The sequence below is a fragment of the Heterocephalus glaber genome, unplaced genomic scaffold (genome assembly GCF_053883595.1).
Source record: "Heterocephalus glaber isolate CG9 unplaced genomic scaffold, H.glaber_assembly_v1.0 deba00001452, whole genome shotgun sequence".
Taxonomy (NCBI): domain Eukaryota; kingdom Metazoa; phylum Chordata; class Mammalia; order Rodentia; family Bathyergidae; genus Heterocephalus; species Heterocephalus glaber.
The window spans coordinates 3,918,470-3,945,484 of record NW_028258302.1 but is presented as its reverse complement, the minus strand read 5'-3'; the positions used below and the strand labels follow the sequence as shown (position 1 = coordinate 3,945,484).

The 27,015-nt window shown below is 37.3% G+C and overlaps 1 protein-coding gene across 2 annotated transcripts in view; it reads left to right on the top strand.

The window, feature by feature from the left end:
• The window catches only part of Rlf (RLF zinc finger), a 76,606-nt gene that overhangs the window by 30,967 nt on the left and 18,624 nt on the right, over positions 1-27,015 (top strand). Inside the window, exons 4-6 of one of the 2 annotated variants that reach the window (XM_087215225.1) lie at positions 1,570-1,702; positions 7,386-7,470; positions 7,999-8,201. In XM_087215225.1, the coding sequence (XP_087071351.1) occupies positions 8,040-8,201 (162 nt within the window). In that variant the 5' untranslated portion in view covers positions 1,570-1,702; positions 7,386-7,470; positions 7,999-8,039. The remainder of the gene's footprint in view (positions 1-1,569; positions 1,703-7,385; positions 7,471-7,998; positions 8,202-27,015) is intronic. The other variant, XM_087215224.1, reaches the window with a different exon arrangement.

The window sequence follows — 27,015 nt, the reverse complement described above, 5'->3', positions numbered from 1 at the left end:
AAACAAAAAACCCCTGATACCTAGACACAGCAAATTCACATAGACTCTGTGTTTTCACTGCAGAGTAAAAGCTTATTCTAAATTAGCGAAGCCTGAGGACAGGTGAAGCTGTTAATAGAAAGTTACACTAGCTAAATATTTCTGTTTTTAAACTATTAGAATTATCATTTTTTGTATTAGTTCCATACCTTAAGCTCTTTTCAGCAGATAACTTAGCATATTGAGTGTGAGTGAATGAATTTGTGTATGTGTTTATAAAAACCTGTTGTGGTTTGAGAGGAGAGTTAAGGGTTTATAATATTGAGTGAGTATTGTGAATATTTTGGGGTTATGTTTTCCCAAGGAAAATTACTATATATGGCAACTTACATTCCTAGAAACAAGTTTAAAAAAAAATATTTTTGGAGTCAAGGCCTGTGTTCAGACTGGCCTTCAGCTCATTGTGTAGCCCAAGCTGGCCTTGAACTCATGGCAATCCTCCTGCCTCAGTCTCCCAAGTGCTGGGGTTACAGGCTTGTGCCTCCATGTCCAGCAGAAGTTAAAATTTTAGAACATGGAAACAACTTCATTATAATAAGGAAACCTCACTCATAATAAAGGACAATGAGACATGTACATTTATTTATTTATTTATTTACTTACTTATTTAGACAGGGTCTCACTATGTAGTTCATGCTGGTCTTAAACTCACTATGTAGCCCAGGCTGAACTTGCAGCGATCCTTCTGCCTCAGGCTCCCAAGTGCTGGGATTACAGGCATGCCCTACCATGCTCTTTGAGACATGTACATTTAATCATTTATATTGAGTTAAATTTCGGACTCCTTTTCCTTTACCCTTGTGTATAAGTAAGTACCTTAAAGAATGGATTATTGGGCCAGGGATTTAGGTCAGTGGTTCCACCACCTGCCTTGCAAGCACAAGGTCCCAAGTTTGATCCCCGGTACCAAAAAAACCCCCCAAAAAACAGATTATTGATGATTATATTTTGTTTCTCTGTGAAGAAGATGAAGTAAAAACTAATAACCTGGACTTTCATAATACTTTGTGTAGTAATTTAAAAGTTTAAAAAGTTTTTAATAGAAGAATTTAAATAATTATACAATTAGTGTCATTAAGTAGTATTTCTGTTTAAAACTATAGGCTGCCTGTGTGAATACTGCAGAATCCTTTAATGAAAGTTGTATCAATGGCCTTGAATTTTTAAAGCAGCTACTACCAAGGCTATTAGGTCTTCAGAATCTGGCAATCTTAATATGTAGTAAGTAGATCACTCTAAATACCCAACAGTAATGTGAGGACCTAAACTGATTATGATGACAATATTACCTGGAGGAAATTCAGGAAAACTCATGAAGGTACTCTTTAACATAGTTAAAACATCCTACTTTCGTTTTTAAAGTGTAACATAATTGTACAGAACTTTGAGGATAGTCCTTTTCTTTGCTTATTTATTTTTAAGAAATCCAAATTATAGGTCCTTTCAATTCATACGTGTTCAGATATATTGAAAAGACAAAGCTGTTTTTTTGTTACTATCTTGTTTTATGGATATACTTTTTTGTTTTAGGAGTCACATGAAGCACTGTTGGAATTTGGGAATAATAACCTGCAAATACTGGTTCATGTTACCAAGGAAGGGGTGTGGAAAAACCCAGTACTTCTTAAAATATTGTCTCAGCAACCAGTAGAAATGGAGGAAGGTAAGTTTTAAAACTTCACTGACAGTATTGGAGGAGGATTTAGTTTAAGGGAACTGAAATTATCAGTTAAGATTTTGTGAATTTCACCTATATATGGTGTGGTTATTTTATACTCTTTTGAATAATAAAAATTAACTATTAGTATTTAATATTTTGTTTATTAAATAATGATTCTTGCATTTTTAGGTAGTTATTATTTTTGCAGTGCTAGGAATTAAACCCAGTGTTTCATACAGGCCAGCCCTTTGCACTTTAGTAACAATGTTCATAAAACGTTTTTGAGATAAGCCAGGCGTAGTGGCTGCACACCTGTAATCTCAGCACTGAAGATCATGAGTTCAAGGCCAGCCGGAACTGCATAGCCAGACCCAAAAAAACCCACCACCACTAAAAAAAAGTTCTTGAGATAGAAATGAATTTTTTTGTTGGGGGAGACAGGGTCTACATATGTAGTTCAGGCTAGCCTTGAACCTTGAACTCATTATGTAGCCCTGGCAGGTCTCAAACTTGTGGCAATCCTCTTGCCTCAGCCTCCCAGGTGCTGGGATTACAGACATGGACCATCATGCCCAGTAAAATGAATAATCTGTGGTAGTCCTAAGTATGTGATAGAGCGTTACCCATACTTTGTTTACTAGTTTAAATCGCTGAAGGCTGTGAAAAAAGTGCTTTTTAATTTTACTCTTATGAAATAATTAGAATTCAGTGTTTTGTAGAGAAAAGCAAAGAACCAAAATTATAACTTGCAAAATTGTCAGTTTAAAAAAAGAAAATTTATGGATTTGAGTTGACACTTCCGTTTTATATACACAGAAGTATTTGAGGTAGCTAGCAGTTCTAACCGCATTTGCTTCAAGTTAGTGGAAAGTTCAAAGGATTTCATTTTGTTTTAAGTGTATTTCTGGGATAAAAAATCGATTTCAGAATAATTACACTTTTGGCTCTTCTTTAGGTCTTAGCACAAGCAGCTTAAATATTTATGACTCGAACTATTCCAGTTAATTTATTCACCGTTTTTCACCACCATATACATGCTGTTTGGGCCTTTGTGTATAGTGAAAAGATTGGCATAAGGGTATGTTTAGATTTTCTCTTTATCCTGGTCTTTGATGATTCTGTTGGTAGTTTGTTTTTGTTTTTGTTTTGTTTTGGTACCGGGGATCAAACTCCGGACCTTGTGCTTACGAGGCAGGTGGCGGCACCACTGAGCTAAATCCCTAGCCCTGTTTTTTTGGTTTTAAAGCATATGCTTGCGATAAATAATAATTGGGGAATTGGTATGTGTCTATCTATAGAAAGATGTAGCATCTTGTTCATTTTTACTTCCTTTTCCTTTCCCTGCTTTCCCATCGTTTCACTGATAATCATTTGTACTGACAAGAGCTATTAAATAGAAAAGAAATTGGTGTGTATTATTTTGTGTTGATGTCCTCAATAAATGGCACCCCATAGTAAATATAAGTAGCTGGAAACTAGAATACAATCCCCCCCACCTCGGTACTGGGGACTGAACTCAGGACCTTGCACTTGCAAGGCAGGTTGAGGTGTCACTGAGCTAAATCCCTAGCCCACCACCTTTATTATTGACAAAACTGTTATGGGACAGAACCAAGCACAGTCATGCATTATTTAACAGAACTATGTCATTGTTCTGTGAACATCAGAGAGTACTTACACAGTCAGTCATTCAAACTAGCTTTTTGCTATTAAGAGGTGTGGTAGGGCCGGGGAATTTAGCTCAGTGGTTCCACCGCCTGCCTCGAAAGCTAAGGACCCGAGTTTGACGGTACCAAAAAAAAAAAAAAAAAGAGGTGTGGTAAATGTGCAATGTATGTGAGGTTACTGGCATGATACAGCAAACTGTTCTACAGTAAATTATTTTTAAATAAGTTGAAGAGGGCATTCCAGCTATAAAATATAGTAAGTACATAATCAAGTAATATTTATTATCAAGTATTATATACTGTGCCTAATTTTATGTCCTGTACTTTTGTAAGGCAGCAGGAAAACAGATCGACTACATTGGCATTATCACAAACACTTGAGTAATGTACTATGCTACAGTGTTGTCATGGTTATGAGGGCTGTGATGCTACTAGATAGGAAGAATTTTCAACTCTGTCATAATTTTGTGGGACTACCCTGGTGTTTGTGGGTCATCATTGACTGAAGCTTTTTTCAACAGCTCATGACTGTACTTTCAAAAGCATCTCAGAATTCCGCAGATCCTAGTTCAGATGACTCTTGAATGAGGCACACTTATCTCTGTGCAAGCAGCCTCAGGCCCAAGAGCAAAAGGGGTGGAGCTGAGTTAAAACATCTCTGATTACCTTCCCTTAATGTACTAATTAAAGTCACCCTACCTCGGGAGTTAAGAGTAATTGATTTTTTTTCATATCAAAAAACATCAAGAAATGGAGAGAGCATTACTCAGCCAACAGTTTATGATTTTATCTGCTCAGTGAAGGTTAATTAAACACCCGTCATTCCTGAGACACATGACACATATGCAAGAAATTATTCTGAGGGCCACAGTATAAATGGTGGACAACCTGTGAGCTACCTATTTTGACAGACTTTAACTTTATTTCAGATCAAAAAGATTTAGAAAACTTTCCTTTTTATCTCCATTGCTGCTGCAAGCTCAGTATAACATATTTGATGCCAAAAAGCTGTGTGATTGTCATTGTCTTCTGTTGAATAAAGCAGTACCACAAGCATAAAAGTGTACATTTTTTAAATCTCAAAAAAAAAAAAAGGTCTTAACTGAAGTATGTAATAAAGTGCCATTTGACACTTATGCCTGGCTTGATAAGTAAAGACATTAGAGAAGAGCTGGGGGGTTTTTTGTTTGTTTTTTGAGACAAGGTCTCACTATGTAGTTGTTAAGGCTGGCCTCAAACTCAATGGTTTAACTAATTGTAGTAGTTGAGTAAAATAGTTTTACCTCCTGGAAGTAATAGCTGTGATTTTTAGAGCATTGGATAATGTTCGGCACTGTATTAGTGCTTTCAAATCTCTAATCTGTGAAACAGATGAGAAATCATACATGACCAAAACTGTGTATTTAAAATTGTAAAGGCAGAATGATGTTAAAAGGTGAGGTGTTAAAAGTTTTTGATTGGTATTGATAATCCTTCAGTTGCTAAGTACATAGTTTATTAAATATTTGTAATGCACAAGATATTATGCTTACTTGTATAGGGAATAGAGCAATCAGCAAGACATACATTGGTGACAGTATAATAAAGAAGATATCAAATAATAGCAAGTACTAATTGAACATTTATTCTGAGCCTGGTCTTGTGCTAAGTGTTTTATTGGCATTACTAGTATTTCATTTGTGGTTCTTTGATCCGTGCAGGATGCTTATTACCAGATTTTTTACAGATGAAGAAATTTGAGCTGCAGAGATCAGTTAATTTTACTGCTGTGTCAAAATCAGGCTAAAACCTCAGATCAGTGATTTTTGAATTTCGATATCTTACCCTTTGTGTTATAATCCCCTATTACTGAAAGAGATAAAATGCTGTGGAAACTTCATAGGGTGAGGTCCTCTAGATGACATACCTGTTTTCAGGTGTGCTGTCTCCTCCCGTGGGATTTATATATAATTGCTTAGAAGTTTGTAGGATAGAATCTAGGGGAGACAGATGTAGCAGGAAATAATATGGGAGAATTAAATTGGAGAGAGTTTTAAAAAGAATTGCAAGGACACAATAACAAAGTTGATTTTCTTAAGGAAAGGAAGTAGCAAGAAAAATATTGCCACAATATATTTTTGTGTAAAATTGTGAAAATACCATTACTGAAAACAAAAAGTATAAGGAGCTATCCAAGTGAGAGGGGTATGATGGGGAGCTTATTTTTGCGGAGTTTCATAATTAGGACTAAAATAGAAAGAGTCACCTAAATGTGTTCTGTTTTTTCTTCATGCTCTTTGATCTTGGCACTACATATTATGGAATGTGTGTGAAATTTAAAATCAAGATCTAGACTCTACCTGCTACTCAAAATCCTTAGAATTGGAGCTCTGGAGTGAGAACTTTCTGAAGTGGCTTCAGGAAATGGGCACTTACATGTTGGTAGGAGTACAAATTGATGCAACTACAACTTCTGGAGAGGATTTTGGCAGTATGAATGAATATTACAAATGAACAAAGCTCTTTAATCTAGAAAATTTGAAATTCCACATCTAAAAATTTGTGGCTTTTTTTTAAAACCGGGGATTGAACTAAGGGCTTTTGAATTGATCTACATCCATTTTTCTACTTTTATTTTTTATTTTAAGAGTCTTTCTAAGTTACCCAGGCATGGCTTCAACTTGTGATCCTTCTGCCTCAGCCTTCCAGAGTGCTGGGATTACAGACACACACCAACATGCCCTGCTAGGATTTTGTGTGGTTTGTTTTGTTTTGTTTTGTTTCATAAGCATATTCATGTATGTGAAATAAGCTATATACACAACTGTAAATGGTAGCATTATTGATGATTGCTAAAGATTGGAAACAACTTCAAAGTATATCAGCAAATTGGTGAAATGCATTATATAGTTCATCCATACACTGTTCAGTTGTTAAAAATAATGAGGTGCTGTAAATGTACTCATGATGGAATGACCTGTGTGATATAGAAGTGAGACAAGAAATATATCTCCTGTGGTTATAGAATATTTCTGGAAAGATAAACAAAAAATTGGAAGCATTTATTTCTCAAGCAGGGAAATAGGACATTGGAGCTAGAGTACAAGGGAGACAACTTTTAACTGTATATCTTGTATGCCCTTTGAAATTTATGCTCTGTATTTTTAAGATAATTTTTTAAAACTATGGTTTATGTATATAAATCAAATATCAATGTATGTAGGGCCAGGGATTTAGCTCAGTGGTGCCACCACCTGCCTCACAAGTGCAAGGTCCTGAGTTTGATCCCTGGTACCAAAAAAAAAAAAAAAAAAAAAAAAAATGTGTGTAAAGGTAACTATCTATCTGTATATTTAGATAGATAGAGGTACCTCGGTTCACAAACTCAATTCTCTCCATGATTCTGATGGCAAACTGAACTGGATGAGAACTGAATCAAATTTCTTCATAAGGTCAACATTACTTAACTATTGAATTTGATTTGGTTTTCATCTAACTCTGTTTGTGACCAGAATCATAAATACATACATACATACATACGGAGGTGGAATATTAGGGAGCTTGTTAGAAAAAGGTTAAGGTCCTATCCCTAACTTCATGACTAAGAATCTGCATTTTAATGAGTTCCCCAGATTACTTAGAAGGCACTGTCAAGCCTCAGGGACATGGTTTTAGATTAACCACCAGTTTATTCATGTACCACTTATCTTGACACACAATACTGTATTCCAACCTCTGTTTTTTAAGTTATACTATGTCACATCATGCACTTGTTGAGTATCTTCTACTCAAAAATTGGGAGCTTATCCAGAGTGCACTGTACACTCAGTGCTTAGGTGCCTATTATTCAGTACTGCTCAGAGCAGCATTTTCCAAAGTGTGTACTAAACCGGGAATATGTTTCACAGGTACTAATGGTATTTGTAAAAGGGTTCACTGGTCAAATCGGATTAGGAAAGATTGGGTTAAATAAAAGTGAACAGTTTTCTTTATTGCAGGACTGTTCAGAGATTTGACCAAGGAATCCTTTTTTCTTCTAGGACTCTCAGGTCTTTTGGTCGGTGGAACACACTTTGAGAAATGCCTGGTTTAGAGGAAAGAGCACCACTGGCTTTGGAATCCTTGGCAAGTTACCTAACTTCTCTGAATATTAATTTTGCTCACCTTAAGCTGGGGATAATAATACTTGCCTTGGTGTTGGTGTGAAGGATAAGAGAGAGGTATATAAGAACATTTAGCTTAAAACTTGGGACCTCATAAGTGCTCAGTTGATAGTTAATTACTACTGTATAGGTTACTTGCTTCATTTTTTTTTTGCAGTTATGCTTATAATTCATTTCTCTATTCCCGATCTGTTTCATCCAAGTCAAGGAGGAGAAGATCAGATAATCAACTTTAATAAAATGTTAGTAGCTTAATTAAAAGCTCGGGTGTTCAGAATAAAACTATTAATGTGGAAATAATTAGCAAATGAATTTATTTTCTTCTCATCACTATGAGTATTGAGACCAGAATAAATTTCCCACTTATCTAAACTGAATTTTTATTAACTAAAAGCAAACCAACAACAAAAAGATATGAAACTTTCATCTAAAGTCTGACATGTTATGTGGTATGTCATCAAACTTTTATTTTTCCTTTCTCTTTCCCTAGTCAATAAATTGATTGCACAAGAAGGACCTTCCTTTCTACAGATGCGAATAAAACATTTGTTGAAATCTAACTGCATCCCCCAGGCTACTGCCTTATCAAAACTCTGTGCAGAATCTAAAGAAATTTCACATGTGTCATCTTTTCAGCAAGCCTATATCACATGTTTATGTTCCATGCTCCCTAATGAAGATGCTATTAAGGAGGTAAGTAAATTAAATAACAGCTATCATTCATACTTGCTACAAATTTGTTTGTTACAGATGTTGTGTTTATTTTTTCCAACCAGATGAAGACTCCCTTTTCTGAACACCTGGAAAGTATAGCTTTAATTGTATATTTATCTGTTCAGTCCTGGGGATTTAGCTCAGTGGTGCCTCGCCTGCCTCACAAGCCAAGTGCAAGGCCCTGAGTTCAGTCCCTGGTGATGGTGGTGATGGGGTTTACCTTTTATCTGTTCACCAGATTGAATGTAAAGTTATAGGTAGATTTAAAAAGTAGGTGATTAAAGAAAATATAGATGATTTTGCACATTTGGGTGATGGTTTGCTGTGAAAGTTGGTTTTTTTCTTACAGTAATAATTTTACCATATTTGTGAAATGCAGAAATTGTTAATAGTAGTATTCGGGGGATAAACCAAAAAAAGGGGGACTTAATTTTAGTTTAGTTACTTTAAACCTTTAAGTCTGTAGGCAGGCAAGTATCAGACTCTAAACACCATGTATAGGGCTGGGGATTTAACTCAGTGGCACTGTGTCTGGCAAGCGCAAGGTCCTGAGTTCCATCCCTATGAATATATTTTGAACAGTTATTTAGTGGACAGAAAAAGTACAGCTTTAACTGTATATTTTCTGTTCAATTGAATGTAAAGATATGGGTGGATTTGAAGAGTAGGTAATTATGGAAAATTAATGTGTGGTTAAGTTTTTTAAAAAGTATTTTTTAGTCATATTACATCCCTAAAGAGAACCTGAATCATTTTTTCCTCAGGAAATTTGGAATTAGTTTTTTCTAATAGTTTTGTTTGTTTTAGTTGGGGTTCTTTTGTTTGTTTTTTTGAGACAGGTACTCACTATGTTGTTCAGCAAGGCAGTCCTTAGCCTCCCGAGTACTGGGACTATAGGCAGGTGTCACCACACCCAGCTAATAGCTTTTGATAAACAGAAAAAAGTTAGGAATGCTTAGGCTTTATTTCATTATCTAACTTTAATTTTCTCACCTGCCAGTCAGATCTGAACCATAGGTTTTCATTTCTACACTGAGGTTTCCTAAACATAGCAATCCTAAGGGTCTGGTTCTGTGCTATAGTAATTATTAAGTTTTTATAATAATTTTACTTGTAAATATCCTCCTTTCTTTTTCCACCTGTTCCCTTTAATATACAGACCCTCCCGCCAGCTTCTGTTGATCACCTTTCATTTTGCCTCATTTTGCCTCATCTTGCTCCTTGTAGGTTCATTTCCTCCTCACTGTGCTTTTCTCTAGTCATTGTCACTTCATAGCATACACTAAGAGTTTGTCGTCTGGTCTCTCTTTTTTTTTGAGGCACTGGGGATCAAACTCATGACCTTGCACTTTCGAGGCAGGCAGTGGTGCCACTGAGCTAAATCCCTGGCCTGTTCTGGTCTCTATCTTAATTGTACTTTTTTTTTTTGACAAGGTCTCGATTCGTGTTCAGGCTAGCTCTGAACTCACTTTGTAGCCCAGGCTGGCCTCAAACTCCTGGCAGTCCTCCTGCCTCTGCCTCCAAGTGTTGGAATTACAGGCTTGCGCCACCACACCAGGCTCTTAATTGTACTTGTTAACCACCAGTATCCTTCCTGGTAATCCCTAAATCTCCACATACTCTGTATTTCCTTGTACCATAGAGCCAACTTTTGGAGAAAATCCTGCCAACTAATTTCAGCCACCACTCCCTCTTCCTTTTTTTTTGTGGCACTGGGGATTGAACTCAGGGCTTTGTGCTTGTGAGGCATGCCTGAAGCCACTGAGCTAAATCCCCCCTCCACCCCCCTTTTTTAAAGACAGGATCTGGCCATGCAATTCAAGCTGACCTTGAACTCACCATGTAGCCCAGGCTGTCCTCAAAGATACCCTTCTGCCTTGGCCTCTGGAGTGCTGGGGTTATAGGCATGTGCCACCACACCCAGCTTTTATGACTAATAACATGCTCCTGATATCAGAACTTTGTTTTCATGAACTCTCTTTAAATGAAGTCATTAAAAGAGTAAGTACAGCTCAGTGCTAGAGCACTTGTCTAGCATGTACAAGGCCTGCATGGAGCTAGAGAGCCATTGAGCAAGGGGCCAGGGAAGGAAGTTATATAGTTTCTATCCCACTATATTCTCCATTTTGGAGGTGGTGGAGACAATATATAACTAGCTTTCCCTCCTCTCCCCTTTTTAGTTCTTATGTGTTAGACACACTGTGTGCTTTGTTTCTCACTTAGGCTTCACAACAGCTGTAAAATAGATGGGATAAGAACCTGAGTTTGATATACAACCAGTAATATTATATTGAAGCTACAGTACAGGATAATGACTACTGTCCCTTGTTGGTATATACCTAAGAGTTTATATCTATTTAGTATGTGGAGTTTTTTTGGTTTTGTTTTTGTAGTGGTGCACACTGAACCCAGGGCTTTGCACAGGCTAGACAAATGCTCTACCACTGGGCTACACTTCCAGCATGTCAAGTACAATTTAGGCATTGAGGATGCAAAGATGAATACAGAAGCCTCTGAACTAGTGTGCTTTATTTTACTCATAGCTTCTACTCTTTTTTTTTTTTTTTTATAAAGAGGCATGAGAAGGATTGATTAGAGGTAGATATAAGATGCACTTAAGAGCAGAGTGCGAGTGCTCAGAGAAATGAGGTGCAATAAAGTTGGGAAGTGAGTTTTTTTAAAAATATTTTTTGGGTGGTTGGAGTCTATGGCATTTAATAATCTATAGTCTTAATCTTCTCTAGTGGGTCAGAGAGGACGATCCACCTATAGTGAGATAATGGTGTATTTATATGAAAAATCCTAAAAGATGGTCTGTTTATGGGTGAAAGAAGACCATTTGTAAGTAAAAAAGGGAAGGGGCAGACCAGTTTGTAGCCAAAAGAGAGTTGCTGAAAGAGGTTTACTATGTTTTGAGAGAAGGGAGAGAGAAAATCAACTGGAGTTGTGTTCTGAAGCTGCAGTCCTTGTCTCTTTTTTATCTAGTTTTATTTCTTTTATCCTACTTCATTCCTCCCTGTTCCTGTCCCAGACTTCATTCTCTTATTTTTGAGGGGTGCAGAAGGCCAATGCCAACAGTCTGTCTTCAGTTAGAAAGCCTCTTTCTGACTGAGCTAAAGGATACATAGGAAATATGGGTTCCATCTTTGGGAGAACTGTCATCTTTCAATAGTCAAACCAAAGTTGAGATTTCTGCAGTCTCCATGTCCCTTTTTAGGTCCCCTCGTGGTTGTCAAGATAAGTGTCATAGGCTGGGTCTGAGGATCCCTGAGGCTGAAATAAGAAATTAACTCACCCTTCTAAAATCAGTTTGCAGGCTCGCTGACTCCTTTCCAGGAAAAGGAATTTTCAGGGCGTGTCAGTAAAAGAGACAAGAAGGATTTATTAGAGGGAGATAAGGACACACTCAAGAGTGGAGTGTGGGTGCTCAGAGAAAGGAGGCACTTCATGATGTCTACGGTTTATTCAAAAGTAGCCAGAATAATCCCTTAAATACCTAGGTCCAGCCATGCCATTCTGCTCAGAATCATCTAGCAATTTTCAGTCTTTCACAGAATAAATTTAAAAGTTTTTATTCTGTTTGCCATGGCCCCAGGCTACTTTTTTATCCTCTGACTGTAAAATGTATGCTCACTATTCTCCAGCCACCTTGTCTTTTTGTTCTTAGAACAAACCAAGCATATTCTTGCCTTAGAGCTTTGTACTTGCTATTCCCTCTGCCCAGAATGCCCTTCCCCAGGTAATTTGGGTGGTTTACTCTTTTGCATTGTTGTCTGTTCATGTTATCACTATTTAAAATAATGTCTTATATCCTTACTCTACCCTATTTTCAACAAAAATTTGTTATCAATATTATAAGTACATACTAACCCATCTAAAATGGCTTGTCACATTCTGTCCTTTAGCAAGATGTATTTTTATAGCACATGTTACTGTTTCCACATGTTATTACTGTTTGCTTATTTTCTGTCTCCTCCCAGTGGATTGTAAACTCTGTAAGGACAGAGATTTAGGTTGTTTACTGCTATATCTCTATATTCAAGAGGAATGTTTAGGGCTGGGGATTTAGCTCAGTGGTTTCGCCGCCTGCTGTGCAAGCGCAAGGACCTGAGTTCGATCCCCAGCACCAAAAAAAAAAAAAAAAAGAAGATTGTTTAGCCACATAGGCACTCAGCACTTGTTGAATGAATAAAAATTACACCCCCACTCCTGGATGTCCTGGTTACTAAGATTTCTAGCTTTCGTTACATGAGTTATAACCTAAATGTTGAGTTGAAACATTCCTAACAGTCACATTTGTTTCTGTTGAGTCAGAAAAAATGAGATTGGCTTCTGGATAGCTAATTGTTGAGGGAACATCAGTCTCAAGAAATTAGTGTCCAAATATAGACTCGAATCCTTGGCATTGTCATTTAGTAGCCATACAACCCGGGACAGGTAGCTTTGTTTTGTTTAACTGTAAAATGAGCAAAACAAAAGTGGGTATCTTACAAAGTGGTTAGATAAAAATCAAAAGTTTTTTAACACTGTCCTGCCATATAATCTACAATGTGCAATACAAAATCTAGAATAAAAATTTTTTTAGGCCTGGGGCACAGAACTATGGAAAAGCAGTCAGGGAGATTAATCAGATATAAAATTTGGATTTGGAGAGAGAAGCCATGTGATATAAGCAAAGCTAGCCTTCTGTGAGTTCACCCACATTTTCAAAAGCATTCATAAAGGATTAATAATAAATTTTATGTGCTAATTTATTTATTTGAAGTGTCAGGTAGGTCAGAGAGATAGGCTACTAACCTCTATCAGCTGCAATATTTTATGTTTGGAAATCTGAATGAGAAGAGCTAATCTCAATATCTAATGCATGAGGAAAGAATTCAGAAGGAGCAACAAAAATGTTACTCTTTGGATTTGATTCTTCCTTATCCTGTAAAAGTAACAATTTTTCCCTTAATGTCCCAGCCTTCATTGATTTTTTTGGCCTTAGTTTAAAACATTTTGTTTCTACCATTGTATGAAGCATTGGGAGATACAGAAGAGTGTATATTGCCTAGTTTGTATGCTAGAAACAGTTATAGGAAGATGAGTATTAAGTTAAATGATAATACCTTTATGTTCAGTAAAGGTAGAGTATCCATATTTTAAAATTCTTTTTTCATATTTTTTAACTTCTAAGCCCTTTAATAAATAAAAAGCTCTACTATTTCCGAATGTCCATCAAAAAGGAAATGAATAGTCAGTCTTATCAGTATTCATGGAAAACTAAACAGAAAAAAGGGAGGAAAGGAGATGAAGATTGATAACCATTCTTTTTTGTAAAGATAAAATACTGTTCCCTCAAATAATAGCTCTATGTCACTAAATGATATTAATAGGCAGAAGGAAAGTAACTGGTCCATATATTTGCTTTATATACAGTCTTGTATAATTAAATGCCAACTGCATTAGTTTGAAATAGCTTGCGGAAATGTTGAAAAAATGTAAGACATCACCCTTGTTATAGACTTGCAGACTCCACTTTAATGGAGCTTTCTGTGCACGTGATTGGATGATAGATTTCTTCCACTTCTGCCTGCTGTGCAGGATCTTCCTGGTTAAGATCTTTTTTTGTTTGTTTGTTTTTTGGTGGAGGGGGAGGATATTGCTATGTAGTTTAGAGTTCAGGCTGGCCTTAAACTGCCTGTGTAGCCCATGCTGGCCTTGAATTCACAGAGATCCTCCTCCTGCCTCAGCCTCCCAAGTGTTGGGATAACAGGCATGTGCCACCACACCCAGCAAATCTCATCTTCTTTTTTTTTTTGAAACAGGGTCCCACTTTGTAGTTCAGGCTGGCTCTGATCTCTCTATGTAACCCAGGCTGGTCTCAACTCGTAGTGATCCTCCTGCCTCAGCTTCCTGAGTGCTGGGATTACTGGCCTGCGCCACCATTCCTGGCTAAATCTCGTCTTCTTGTAGCCCTGCTTTTTCTTTCTATTTTCTGGATTTTTGTATTTTAGAAGCTCTTCTTCGGGCCAGGGATTTAGCTCAGTGGTTTCGCCGCCTGCTGCGCAAGTGCAAGGACCCGAGTTCAATCCCTGGTACCAAAAAAAAAAAAAAGAAAGAAAAGGTAGAAGCTCTTCTTCGTTGACAGAAGAATTCATCACAACTTGCTGTATATTGCATTTTGTGGAATTCATGCCTTTGCCAGTCTAGGCACAATGTGTTCATGTAGGCAGGGTAGTTCAAAATAGCATCACTTTGAAACTGGCTGTTGTTCCTGACATAGTCTCTGTAGGCCAAAACCAGAATAACCTCTTTGTGTGTCAGCCCAGGCCTGGTCTCTGTTCTCTTTTTCAGGATCATATAGTAATTCATCATTTGTTGGAATCCTATGCCATCTCTTCTTTTTCTTCTTGATTACCTGTACTGCTTTGTCTTTATCCTCAGAATTAGAATCAAAATATATATCATCCTAGTACTTTTTCAGAGTGATTCCAATTTTTTCATTTCCTGAGGAAGACCCTGTTTCCAGAGAAGATGGTTTGTCCTCCATTGTTTTTATGGTGGAATTTAATTCGGCTTCCATTTCTTTTTCAAATTCGTCCTCATAAACTGGGCATGGTGGTGCATGCCTGTAATCCCAGCACTCAGGAGGCTGAGTCAGGAGGATCGCCTTGATTGAATTTGAGGCCAGCCTGGGCTACATAGTAAGGCCAGGCTGAACTAAAGCGAGACCCTGTCTCCAAAAAAACCCCCAAAACAAACAAAAAAATTCATCTTCACTAGATGATTCACTTTTTCCAGTAAGAGATTCTCTGATGAATGCTGGGTTTTGGCTAGGAGTTCCACATAAAAGTGTGTGTACTTCATCTTCAGAGCTGCTCAAAGCTGGCTCCTTGTTGCTAGGCTCTTTAATTGCATAGGAGTCATACTCATCTCGGAGCCGGCTCCTGGTGTCCTGGAATGGCCTGCACTCTCCACACACTGCAGCATCTCTGTTTACTCTGATATAGTGTATCCGTAGACATTGGCATATGTAAGGCATTATAGAAAAATTGATGCTTGAGTTGGACCTTGAAGTAATAATGGGATTTGAATGGATAGACAGTGGTTTAGGGACAACTGACTGTGGTAATAAAGGCACAGAAATTAACATGTACTTTGCAGGGACTTGGTAAAAAATACCTTGCCTAGGGCAGATAGAGTATGTTGAGGTCTTATGAGAAAATACTTGTTTTCTTGGGGAAAGGAAGGCCTCGGAAACTGTAGTGCATTAGGGTTTAGATTTGATGCAATAAAAATTAGGAAGGCTTTGAAGGTAGGAAGTGATGTGACTGAAGTGATGCTTTGGAAAGATTAGACAGGAGTATATATTAGGGTTAGGACAAGAGATTGCAGTAACCAAGAGGAAAACAGGGACTACTTGCTGACAGGGCAAAAACACAGGATAATGCACAAAGATGACTTCAAGAGCCTCAGGCATCAAGACTGGGAGAATTGTGTACTCTGCTGCTGACTTGAATGGCAAAGAAGGGGTGGAAGGACAAGGAAGGCATAGAAAGATATGCAGCTTTGTTTTACACATCATTTTTCTTGGTTTATTAATAATGAAGAAACAAGACTTCGTGGAGTTAATTTCTTTCAACAAATATGTTGAGTTTGCATGGAACTGTGTTATAGGAAATGTGATTTAATACTACTGTACATTGAGGATGACAGATTGTGACCTGCAAACTAAAATCCACCCAAGTATAATCATACATCGCTTAATGATGGAGCTGTGTTCTGAGAAATCCATCATTAGGGGATTTTATTGTGTGGACATTGTAGTGTATTTACACATGCCCAGATGGGAGAACCTAGATTATATGGCTGTTGTAGCAGAGTTGTTGCCCTAGTTCAGCAAAGGGTGAAAATATTTTGTTAGCTACTTTACAGAAAAATGTTTCCTGGCTTTGCTATCCAAGAGTCATCCCATTCCCCCTCCTCTCCCCAGCCCCCCTACTGAGGATCAAACTCAAGACCTTGCATTTATGAGGCAAGCACGGTGCCACTGAGCTACATCCCCAGCCCTAAGAATCATATTTTAAAAATCTGTTACACCCATTACATATCGGTTAATCTCTGTGATGTCATTTAGTCCTCCATGTTCTACCAATGAAACTAAAGCAGGATGCTAATATTCCCAAGGCCCTGCATGCATTAAGCTAATTATAGAGTCCAATCTCAGGCCAAGATGCAGGTCATCTGACTCCTTGAAGTGCTCTCTTTCTACCATACCACTTATTTCTATTTAGTAGACAGTGATGACCAATGTCCCTCTTCTCCCTTGGTGATGCTGGTAATTAAACCTAGGGCCTCGTGCGTGATAGACAAATACTCTATCACTAAGCTATTCCCCTTCCTCCTAGCCCTAGAGTTGTGTTTTAATTGGGACATGTTGGTGGTATCATTATATTCATATTTATACATGCATACAGCCTTGACTCAAAATATTTTTATCATGATTTAATTTGTTAACTGTGTCAACACAAAAACATTTAACATACAGGTAGAAATGATCATTTTGTATGTATGTACAAATAGGCCAAAATGAAATACACTACTTTGAATAAGATGCACAAATAATAAAATTTTTAGCAAATATAAAATTAATTAAAAAGGAACACTGGTATCATAAGTAGTCTCTTATCAAGCAATGCTCTCTTTTACAATTGACAGAGTTAAAGAGAATCTTTAATTTGCTTTAGAAAAATACTATTGAATCATTAGATGATCGTTAATTGGAGTTTAAAATCAGCATATGTTGTGAGGTAGCATAGTTACACATTTGCCATCTACTTCAGCTAAATTCAGGAGAAGAGTTAAATTAACTTGAGCAGCAGCTGGGAATAAAAGTACTTTGTATGTTGGCACCTTTGGGTATCCCAGTAATGGGTGTGTGTAATAAGAAACCTCTGCTGGGGCAATTTTGCCAGACACATACAATTAAGATTAATTGGATCATGTGAAAGCGAACATTCAGAACCCAGTGCATAAAAAGTTAGGCCTTTTAGAAATCTGATATAGTGATGCATACCTATAATCCCAGCTATTCAGGAGGCTAAGGCAGAAGAACCTGAGTTTGAGGCCATTGTGAGACTCTGTCTCAAAATATAAAGAGCCAGGGATGTAACTCAGTGATAGAGCCCCCTAGGTTTGATCGGAGGATAATGTTTTAAACATAAAGTGCTTCTTTTTAAAGAGCCCAAAAGTCTGTCAGTTTTGGCATAAAGTAAAGTCCATTTTTCACTCTTAATGCCTGAATAAACTTCAGGTTCAGTGTCTAATATGGTTGATAGAATAGTAGAGATTAGGAAAGGAAAAGACGATCCAATTTACTCACCAGTCTAATACTGTTGGGAATTGACATAGACACTAGGTATAAGTGATAAACAGAGCAAATACATTTAAACAGGACCCAGTGGGAATCCAGTTTGGGAGTAGAATACAAAGTAAACAAGAGCATAGAAATTCCAAGTGTATCTTTTTTTAAAAATAAATTTTCTTTTATCCCATCCCCCCCAGTCCCCCCATGTACAAAAGCTTTGTTTCCATTTTTTCCTTCTATTTTCACTTTTTTTCTTTTCCCTTCCCTCCTTTGAACACTTTCTTCCCATTTCCCAACATCCATTGTACATTTCAGTCCACACCAGAGAAACAATGCAGTATTTAAACATTTGTGTCCAATTTATTTCACCAAGTGTATCTTAAGAATCAAAATTAAGACAAATCCTGAATAAGGAATGGTTAAAAACATGTGTGCATTTAATGATATAATCTTAGTATTTTTACTTTATGATTATGTGGGAAGAATGAGATATTACTCAAGAATTACACTAATGGTAGAGAAGCTGTGTGAACAAATTGAGGATTTCTCTGTACAGTGAAAGTATTTTATTTAGCTCTGTAGACACAGAAGCACACGCCTGTAATCACAGCTTCTCCAGGGGCTAAGGCAAGGAGATTGTAAGTTTAAGAACAGCTCAGGCAACTTAGCAAGGAGTAAAGCCTCGTCTCAAAATTTTTAAAAGGATTGGGAATGTGGCTCAGTGGTAGAGTCGATGCCTAGAGTCCATGCCTAGCATGCATGTACAAGGCCCTGAGTTGAATCCCCAGTACCACAAAAATAAATGAGTAAAATATTTTAAGGCCTAAAATAGGACTTAGTGTGTAGTTGAATTTCACTTGTAGTCTTACTTTTACAGGTTTTATGTGGGTGTATGTTGGTTGATGTGTGATTACACTGGAGAGCTTGTTGTGAAGAATCAAACACATGATTTTCAAGTATCCAGTGGACATTTCAGGCTTCTCTCTGATACAGTCGATCATAAGACCTAAATGGAAGCATTGGTGATTCACCCTTCCTCCCTGCTTGCCTGCCTTTTTATCTTTTGTCTCATTGATTTGCCCAGGCTAGTCTCAAAAACTCCTGAGCTTTAGTGATCTTCCTGCCTCAGCTTCCCAAGGAGCTAGGACTATAGGCATTTGCCAGTACACCTGACACTGCTTTCCTCCTTTCCACACTCCCCCCTTCCTTTCTTTTTCTTTCTTTCTCTATTTTCCTCACTGTCTTCCCCTTCTCTCCTTTTTCTCCCCTCCCTTCCCCTTCCTCCTTTCCTTCCCCTTATCCTGTCTTTCTCTCTGTACTGGAGATTGAACCAAGGACTTCGTAACTGCTAGGCAAGAGCTCTACCACTGAGCTACCTCCTCAGTTCTTTTCTATTTTGAGACAAGGTCTTGCTAAATTACCTATATGAGCCTTGAACTTGTGATCCTTCTCCATCAGTCTCTTGAGCAGCTGGGATACAGTGCTATGTTAACACTCCTGGTTCCAAATATTTATTACTTTAAGAAACATATACCAGGTACAGGTGACAGTATTAGAGTCTGACCGACCCCTCCCCACTTTTTTGTTTTGAGGCAGGGTCTTGCTATGGAGTTCAGGCTGGCCTTGAACTCACTGTGTAGCCCAGGTTGGCCTTGAACTTGTGGTGATCCTCCTGTCTCAGCCTCCCAAGTGCTAGGATTATAGGCCTGTGCTACCACACCCAGAAAAATTAGACATTTTAAGATAATTTTAGATTTATGTGTGATTGTAAGAAATAATACAGAAATGCCTTCAGTTATTAAAATATATATTCACGGAGGACTCCAAGCAGCCTTGTGATAGAAAGATGAACAAGACATATGGAGAAGAACAGCAGACTGTTCATACAATGTTAGATTTAGGGGAGAGGTCTGAACTGGAGATGAGAATTTTAGGTCATTAGCATTTGAAGCTACAGAGTAAATAAGTTTAATTTTTTCAGAACTTTGGTAATTAACTAAAGGTTCACAATAACCTGAAGGAGTTTTAGTCATGAACAAGAACAGTATACCTGATGGCATTATAACTTGCCCTACTTCTTATTCCCCTTTCTCTAGATTCACAGTGGCCTTGAAAAAGAGCAGCATCAGAACTATAGTAGCTGTGAAAACCAGCAAGCTAGCAGCTACATGAGGAGGCAGTTTGTTTTGGTGTTCTCCAATTTCCAAAGAATTGTCTTTGAGCTATGTGGAAGTTTACTAAAAAAGGACTTGTCTTTATTTGACTAAGTAAACTTCACTGTATGCCAAAAACCTCATCCCCAGGACATTTGTCAAAAAACAATCTGTAGTAATCATTTAACATGACAGTTGTGCTAACAAGAGACTTGTGAAAAAAATTAGAAGTTAAAATTGGAATATGGGTGTTCATAAGTTACCTCTTACATATTTTGGAAACTATAGAAGGTAATATGCATGTATAGGGCTGTGTGCCTACTAAGAAATACCCTGAAAAAGGCCCTGACCTCTCACTTCTACACAGGAAAAATGAGCAAGGAAAAGTATATTAGATTGTGGCTGGGCATAGTGATGCACAACTATAATTATAGCACTGGGGAAGCTGAGGTAGGAGGATTGCCACAAGTTGGAGGCCAGACTGGGCTACATAGCAAGAACCTGTTTCAAAAAGATGACAGATAGATTAGATAGATAGATGAATGGACAGACAGATGGATGGACATTGCTAAAATATTGAAAGCATACTGTGCCACACAAGCATACCATACCACACATACTAGTCAGCAAAAGCAGAGAGACCTCAAGACATTTAAAGGAATGTCTGTTGGAATATATGGCCATTAATCTAAATGAGCACTGACTACAGAGATTAAATGTAACAGAGTATAAACTGTCCAGAGAAGTCTCTAAACTACAAACCCTAGGGAGGTAGAGGGATCTAGTGTCCAGAATTGTCACAATGTAAATATTGTCATCATACAAAGAAACAATAGCTCATTCATGGGGGAAAAACAGCCTACAGAAATTATTACTGACCAAAAAAAGAAGGAAGGAAGGAAGGAAATTATTACTGAGAAAGCCCAGATAGAGAAGTTCTAGATAAAGATTATAAATAGACTGTTGCAAATCCAGTCAACTCTTGTTATGCATGGTAGTTACATTCTGCAGAATTGCTACAATGTAGAATTATTAAATATTGAACCACCTTTTCTTAGGGAAAATACAGATGTAGGTTTTGCGAGCTTCAACCTCAGCATTTCCATCAACCACTCAGTATATAATGTGATTATATTTCCTATATTGTTGCTTTTGTATTGTATTGGACTGGTACACAGCAACACTATAACTCATGCCTAAATAAAGCTTAATATGTACATTTTCTACATTAGGCACATTACAGTCTTCTTACACTTAAGAACACTAATCAGTGCTTCAGCACTATATTTGGGGGCCATTTTAAACAGAATCACCAATGAAAAGCACAAAAATGAGAAAATTGTGACAATAAATAGGATATTAAAAGGACATTAATTTTGGCCTGGGGATTTAGCTCAGTGGTTTCACCACCTGCTGCACAAGCACGAGGACCCAAGTTTGATCCCCGGTACCAAAAAAGAAAGAAAGAAAGAAAAACACACATTAATTTAAAGAATGATGGGCCCCAGGATTTAGCTCAGTGGTTCTGGCACCTGCCTCGAAAGCGCAAGGTCCTGAGTTCAATCCCCGGTACCAAAAAAAAAATTAAAAAATAAAGAATGATGGCTAAAATATAAAAGCAGAGCATCACTTTGTTAACTTTAGCTGTTAATTTGCACATTGAGTGACTCCAAGTTTTTGAAATTTTGTACCTGTTCATGAACGACACATAAATGGTAGGAGTATTGATGTTTGGGGTTACAAATAAATTTTAGCAAGTAGACTAATTGTAGGTAGAGGATTTGTAAATAATGAAGACCAACTGTGTAGACAACGAACTAAAGGAAGTAAGTCTAAAAGACTAAAGGAAAGTATGATAACAGTGTCTTCACAAATAGTAAATATAATTAAAGAGACAATAAAAATGAATGCAATAAAGGGAGAGGAAAAATTATGAGAAAGAAAAAAAAATGGAAACAAAGTCTATGTAAATAGGGAAGGGTGGTGGGGGTGAAGGGTGCATAGGTAATGGGGGAAAAACTAAGAACTAAGATACATCATGTTCAGGCACAAACACCCAATGGTAAATGTAAATGTATTGTATACCTAAAATGTACCAATTAATATATAAATAAAATGTTTTTAAAATGCTGGTAATAAAAGTGGAAATGTCCCCCCCCAAAAAAAAATGAATGCAATAGAAATTCTGGGGTGTAAAAATAAAACAACTAAAGTTAATTTAATAGATGAATAGCTCAACATCAGCTTTGAAATTAGAGAAGACAAAAATCAACAAACTTGAATGAAACAGGTCAGTTGAGATTATCTAATGTAAAGAATAATGGAGCTCCGAAGTACATGAACTGACAGAATTGAGAGGGAAAATGTACAGTGTGATAGCTGGAAACTAATGGTTCGATTAAGCAATCAGGAAAATGAAAAACTTGAGCACTGAACAGCCATCTATAGAAAACTACACAACAGGACTTGAACATAGATTCTTCCCCAAAACACATGAAGCATTCTCCACGACAGGCTATATGCTAGGCCATAAAATAAACCTCAGTAAATTTTAAAAGATTGCAGTCATACAAAATATGTTCTCTGACCATAATGAAATGAAATTATAAGTCACAGGTGGAAGACCGTAGACCTGAATGCCAGTGCCACTGGGGGGCAGGGGCAGGGGTGGTGCACAAGGATTGTACACTAACAATTATTAAAATGCTGTTGAAAGAAAGCAAAGACAGTAAAGGAGATAGAGGTGTAGCTCAGTGGTAGAGTGCTTGCCTAGCATGTGCAAGGCCCTAACTTCAACCCTCAGCATTGTTAAAAAAAAAAAAAAAAAAGAAAGAAATCTGTCCAGGTGTTTCAGTACTTAAAACAGTAAAATCTACATCGAGAAATTTTGCTCTCAGTCATGATCCTTTATGAATTTAACTTTTCTTCAAGCATATTAATATGAAAGTTTTAAATTTGTATACCCTTGTGTCCACCTAGGTTCAGCAATTGAACCACTTTTGCCATATTCCTTTTCCTAGCTTTTCTTTTTCTGAACCATTTAAAAGTAAGTTGTGGGCGTTATGATACTTTTATCTTGAGCAAACATCATGTAGAAATAACATGTAAGGTCCTGTTAAAATGAGCCCTTTCGTGATGTCATGCTTGGCAGAAGTGTCAACAATTGATAGTTAATTTGCACTTCAATTTATAAACCATTTTCTTCCTCCTCCTCCTCCTCTTCCTCCTCTTTTTCCTCCTCTTCTTCCTCCTTCCTCCTCCTTCCTCTTCCTCTTCCTCCTTCCCTCTTTCTTCTTTCCCCTTCTTTCTCTCTTTCTTGCTGCTGCTGCTGCTGCTTCAGGGATCACAAAATTCAAGGAAGAAAAAATAATGTTCATAGCCTTTTTTCAATAAAAAACAACTAAAATACATTTACTAAGCTCCTTAGAGATTAAAAATGTCTTTTCTTATTAATAACATTTAAGAAATAAAGGAATGACCCATATAGCAAAATTGTAAAATGTTCTTGAAAGAAATTAAAGATCTAAGTAAATGGACATGGCAGGTATAGCTCAGTGATACAGCATTTGCTAGACACTCTCAAGGCTCTGGGTTGGATATCCAGCATACATACATGCAAAGATAGATAGAAATGTTATGATATCCCATGTTCATAGATCAGATTTAATATTGTTAAGATGGTAGTACTCCTTACATATACCCCCTACGATGCTCTCCCCATCAAAATTCCACTTTCATTTTTTGTAGAAATTGAAAAGCCAATCCTACTTGATATGTTCACTGTAAGAGCTGTATAATGTAAACACTAGGGCTAAGAATCATTTGAGAACAAAACGTTATTTCATTATGTATGAAACGACAAGATAATTCCGAGATACTCATTGAAATTCTCAAAAGCATTTTGGTGGCCTTCATTTTTTTTTTTTCTTCCAGTACGAGAAATTGAACTCAGGACCTTGTGCTTACCAGGCAGGCATAGTGACACTGAGCTAAATCCCTGGCCCTTGTGACCTTCATTTTAATTCACTTTATACAGTATTTTAAAGAGTTTTAGCTATTTATTGCAGAAGGTTGAGGACAAATAGTGTTACTATTTTGTATTACAAGTGAGGTGTTACAAAATCTCTTTAATTTACTTGAATTTTCCCGATTATTATTTATTTTTCTTTATTATACCTCTTTTTCCTCTATTTAAGAAGAAATAGATATTTGTAGCATAATACTGAGATTCGCTCAAACTATGCAAATGGGTTTTTTTGGTACCAGAGATTGAACTCGGGACCTTGCGCTTGGGAGGCATGCACTGGAATCATTGAGCTAAATCCCGGGCCCTATGCAAATGTTAATTAGTGTTTATTTGTCATGTGAAGATCCGAAAGCAGATGCTAAGTGGGATAAAAAAATAGAAGCTGGTACCAGCTTTCAAAGGACTTAGAAATTTAGCAGGATATTCTTTTGTTACTGTTTATTTAAGTATATACAAGGCAAATGGAACCAAAAAACTATATAAACTAGTATTGCTTTCTCAGTAGAAACTTTGAGGAAGTAAAAAAAAAAATCACGTTAATAGATAATAAAAATGAGTGTAAGGTACCATGCCATGAGTGTTATGGACCTCTTTGAAATTTCATTATCAGACATAAGTTTTTTGTTACCGTGTGTGTGTGTGTGTGTGAGAGAGTGTGTGTGTGAGTGTGTGTGTGTGAGTGTGTGTGACAGAGAGGGTCTAGCTATGTAGTTCAGGCTGGCCTTGAACTCACTATATGGCCCAGGCAAGCCTCAAACTTCTGACAATCCTCCTGTCTGTGGCTCCCGAGTGCTGGGATTACAGACATGCACGACCGTGCCCGGCCATATAGTTCTGTCTTAAAGTGCTGCATGAGCAACAGTATTAAGTGCTAACTAGCAGTATGTGTTTCAGGTTACCTGGAAAATATATAACGTTTGGAGGAAGTTGAGTTTAAATTTTATTTAGGAAAGTTAAGCACTGATTGGCTTTGTGCCAGGAGTATAGTTACCAGCAACCCCTGTGGTATTGAGATACTGGGGGGAGAAGTTCTCCCACTTCTAGCAACTCTATGGATTTCATACTCCAGCAGTACTACTGGGTTACCCTTAGCTATACTGAAATATTATATTTCATTCCTCCAGTATGCTCTTGTATATGTTTTTCTCCATCTAGAACATTTTTCTCATTTACTTCTTTTCTTTGGGATTATTCCTATTTATTCTCTAATTCTCATTTTGTTATGTCACTGCTTCCAGAACATCTTCTTTGCGTCCCCAAATTTTGGTAGGTTATCCAACCAAAAGTATTTTTAAAATATTCTCCCTGTATGTAGCTTTTAATATAATTTGTAAGTCTTAATACCTGCTTCTTTATTAATTGTCCCTGACTAAACAGTTATATACATGAAAACAAAAATCAGATTTTTTTATATCCCCAATATGAAACACAGTGCAAATATTAGTAAATAGCACTGCTTTGCCAGACACATATATTTTAACAGAGATGTTTTCTTACAGGATTTCCTGCAAGGAAGATTTTGTGTACTGTTTATAGGCTATGCTCAACTTTAGGTTAATGGATTTTTCCTTAAAATGTATATTTCCAAACTACTTCTGTCCCTTTTGTTATTACCACTTTGTTTCCAAAAGATGAAAGCCTATAATCTCTGAACTTTCTTTCTTTCTTTTTTTTTGGTACCGGGGATCATCAAACTCGGCCCTTGCACTTGCACAGCAGGTGGCGAAACCACTGAGCTAAATCCCCGGCTGAACTTTATTTCTTTAAAATATAAGGGCTTCCCTACAAGAAATGAGATTATTTTTCGTAGTTTACTGGTTTTTTCAGTAGAGTTTATTTTCCAGATTTTTGAGACAAGAGTTTTACTAGGCAGTTCAGGCTATCACCCAGGCTGGCCTCAAATTTGTGGTGATCTTCCTGCCTCAGCCTCCTGAGTGCTGGGATTCCTGAGATTCTTTTTTTTGTCAAGTAGAAATAATATTGCCTACCTTGCCAGTCTTACACATTTCTCATGTTCAGATACAACAATAAAAGAGATACAATACACATTATTTGAAATGGATAAAAAATGTTCTAGAAATGCACGTTGTATATTATTTCCACCCTAAGTTATAGATCTAGTTTAGATCTCATGTCATTTCTCAGCTTGGAGATGTTTTATTGCTGCCCACACTTGAGTTTTAGTGTTGGTTTTCTTTCGGAGCTGTAGCACTGCATGGATGACAGGTGGTGGAACTTTTGATCCTTGGATCCGTGCAGTTTCAAGTGGCCATGTGGTGGGAATTTCCTCTCTGGATGACCTTTCTAGTTCATTCATCTAGGGGTGACGATATGATTATTGAAGGCATCTGTAAAATTATATCTTCATGACGTGATGGGGTTTTTTCTCCCCTAAAAGGAATTTAACTTTACGTTTTAGGCTTTCTCATTAAATAAAAATTTGCATCGAGGCATTGTCTGAGACTGATGTTACCTTTTGAAATGCTTTCTAGTTGGGGGAGCGGGTGCAGCTGGGGATTAAACCTAGGGCCTTGTGCATATTATATCCCAGTTCCAACTTTCTTGTTTGTTTGTTTGTTTCTTTTTCTTTTTTCTTTCTGTACTGGGGATTGAACCCAAGTCCTTCACACTGAGCTACCTCCACAGACCTTTTAAATTTTGAGACAGGGTCTTGTTAAGTTGTCCAAACTGCACTTCATCTCATGATCCTCTTGTCTCAGCCTTCCAGAGTCCTGGAATTACAGGTGTGTGTGCCACAGTGCCCTGAAATTCTGGTACTCTTAAGGTTCACTTTCTATTTTTCCGTCTCTCTTTATGATTTGCAGATGTTATGAACACTTCTCTTCTCCTCTTTCAGTGCTAGAGATTGAACCTAGGGCCTGGCACATTGTAGGCAAGCACTCTACCACATCCCTAGTCCATGAAAACAGTATTATTTTTTTGATATCAAGATCGAACTCAGGACCTTGTGCTTATGAGGCAGGCGGCAGCACCACTGAGCTAAATCCCCAGGGCCTGTGAAAACAATTTTTAGTGACACTTATAGATTGCGTCCTAAGCCAATCTCTTTAAAACATTTTATTCATTCTTAAAATAACTGAGAGAGATTCTATTTCTGCATTTTACAGATGAGGAAATTGAGTCAGAGAAGTTATCTAGCTTGTCCAGGGTCATATAGCCAGTCTAGCTATAAGGATGGGGATGGAATCTACATAGTAAAATTTAGAACTTACCTTACCCAGCACTCCAGAGTTAAAATAATGC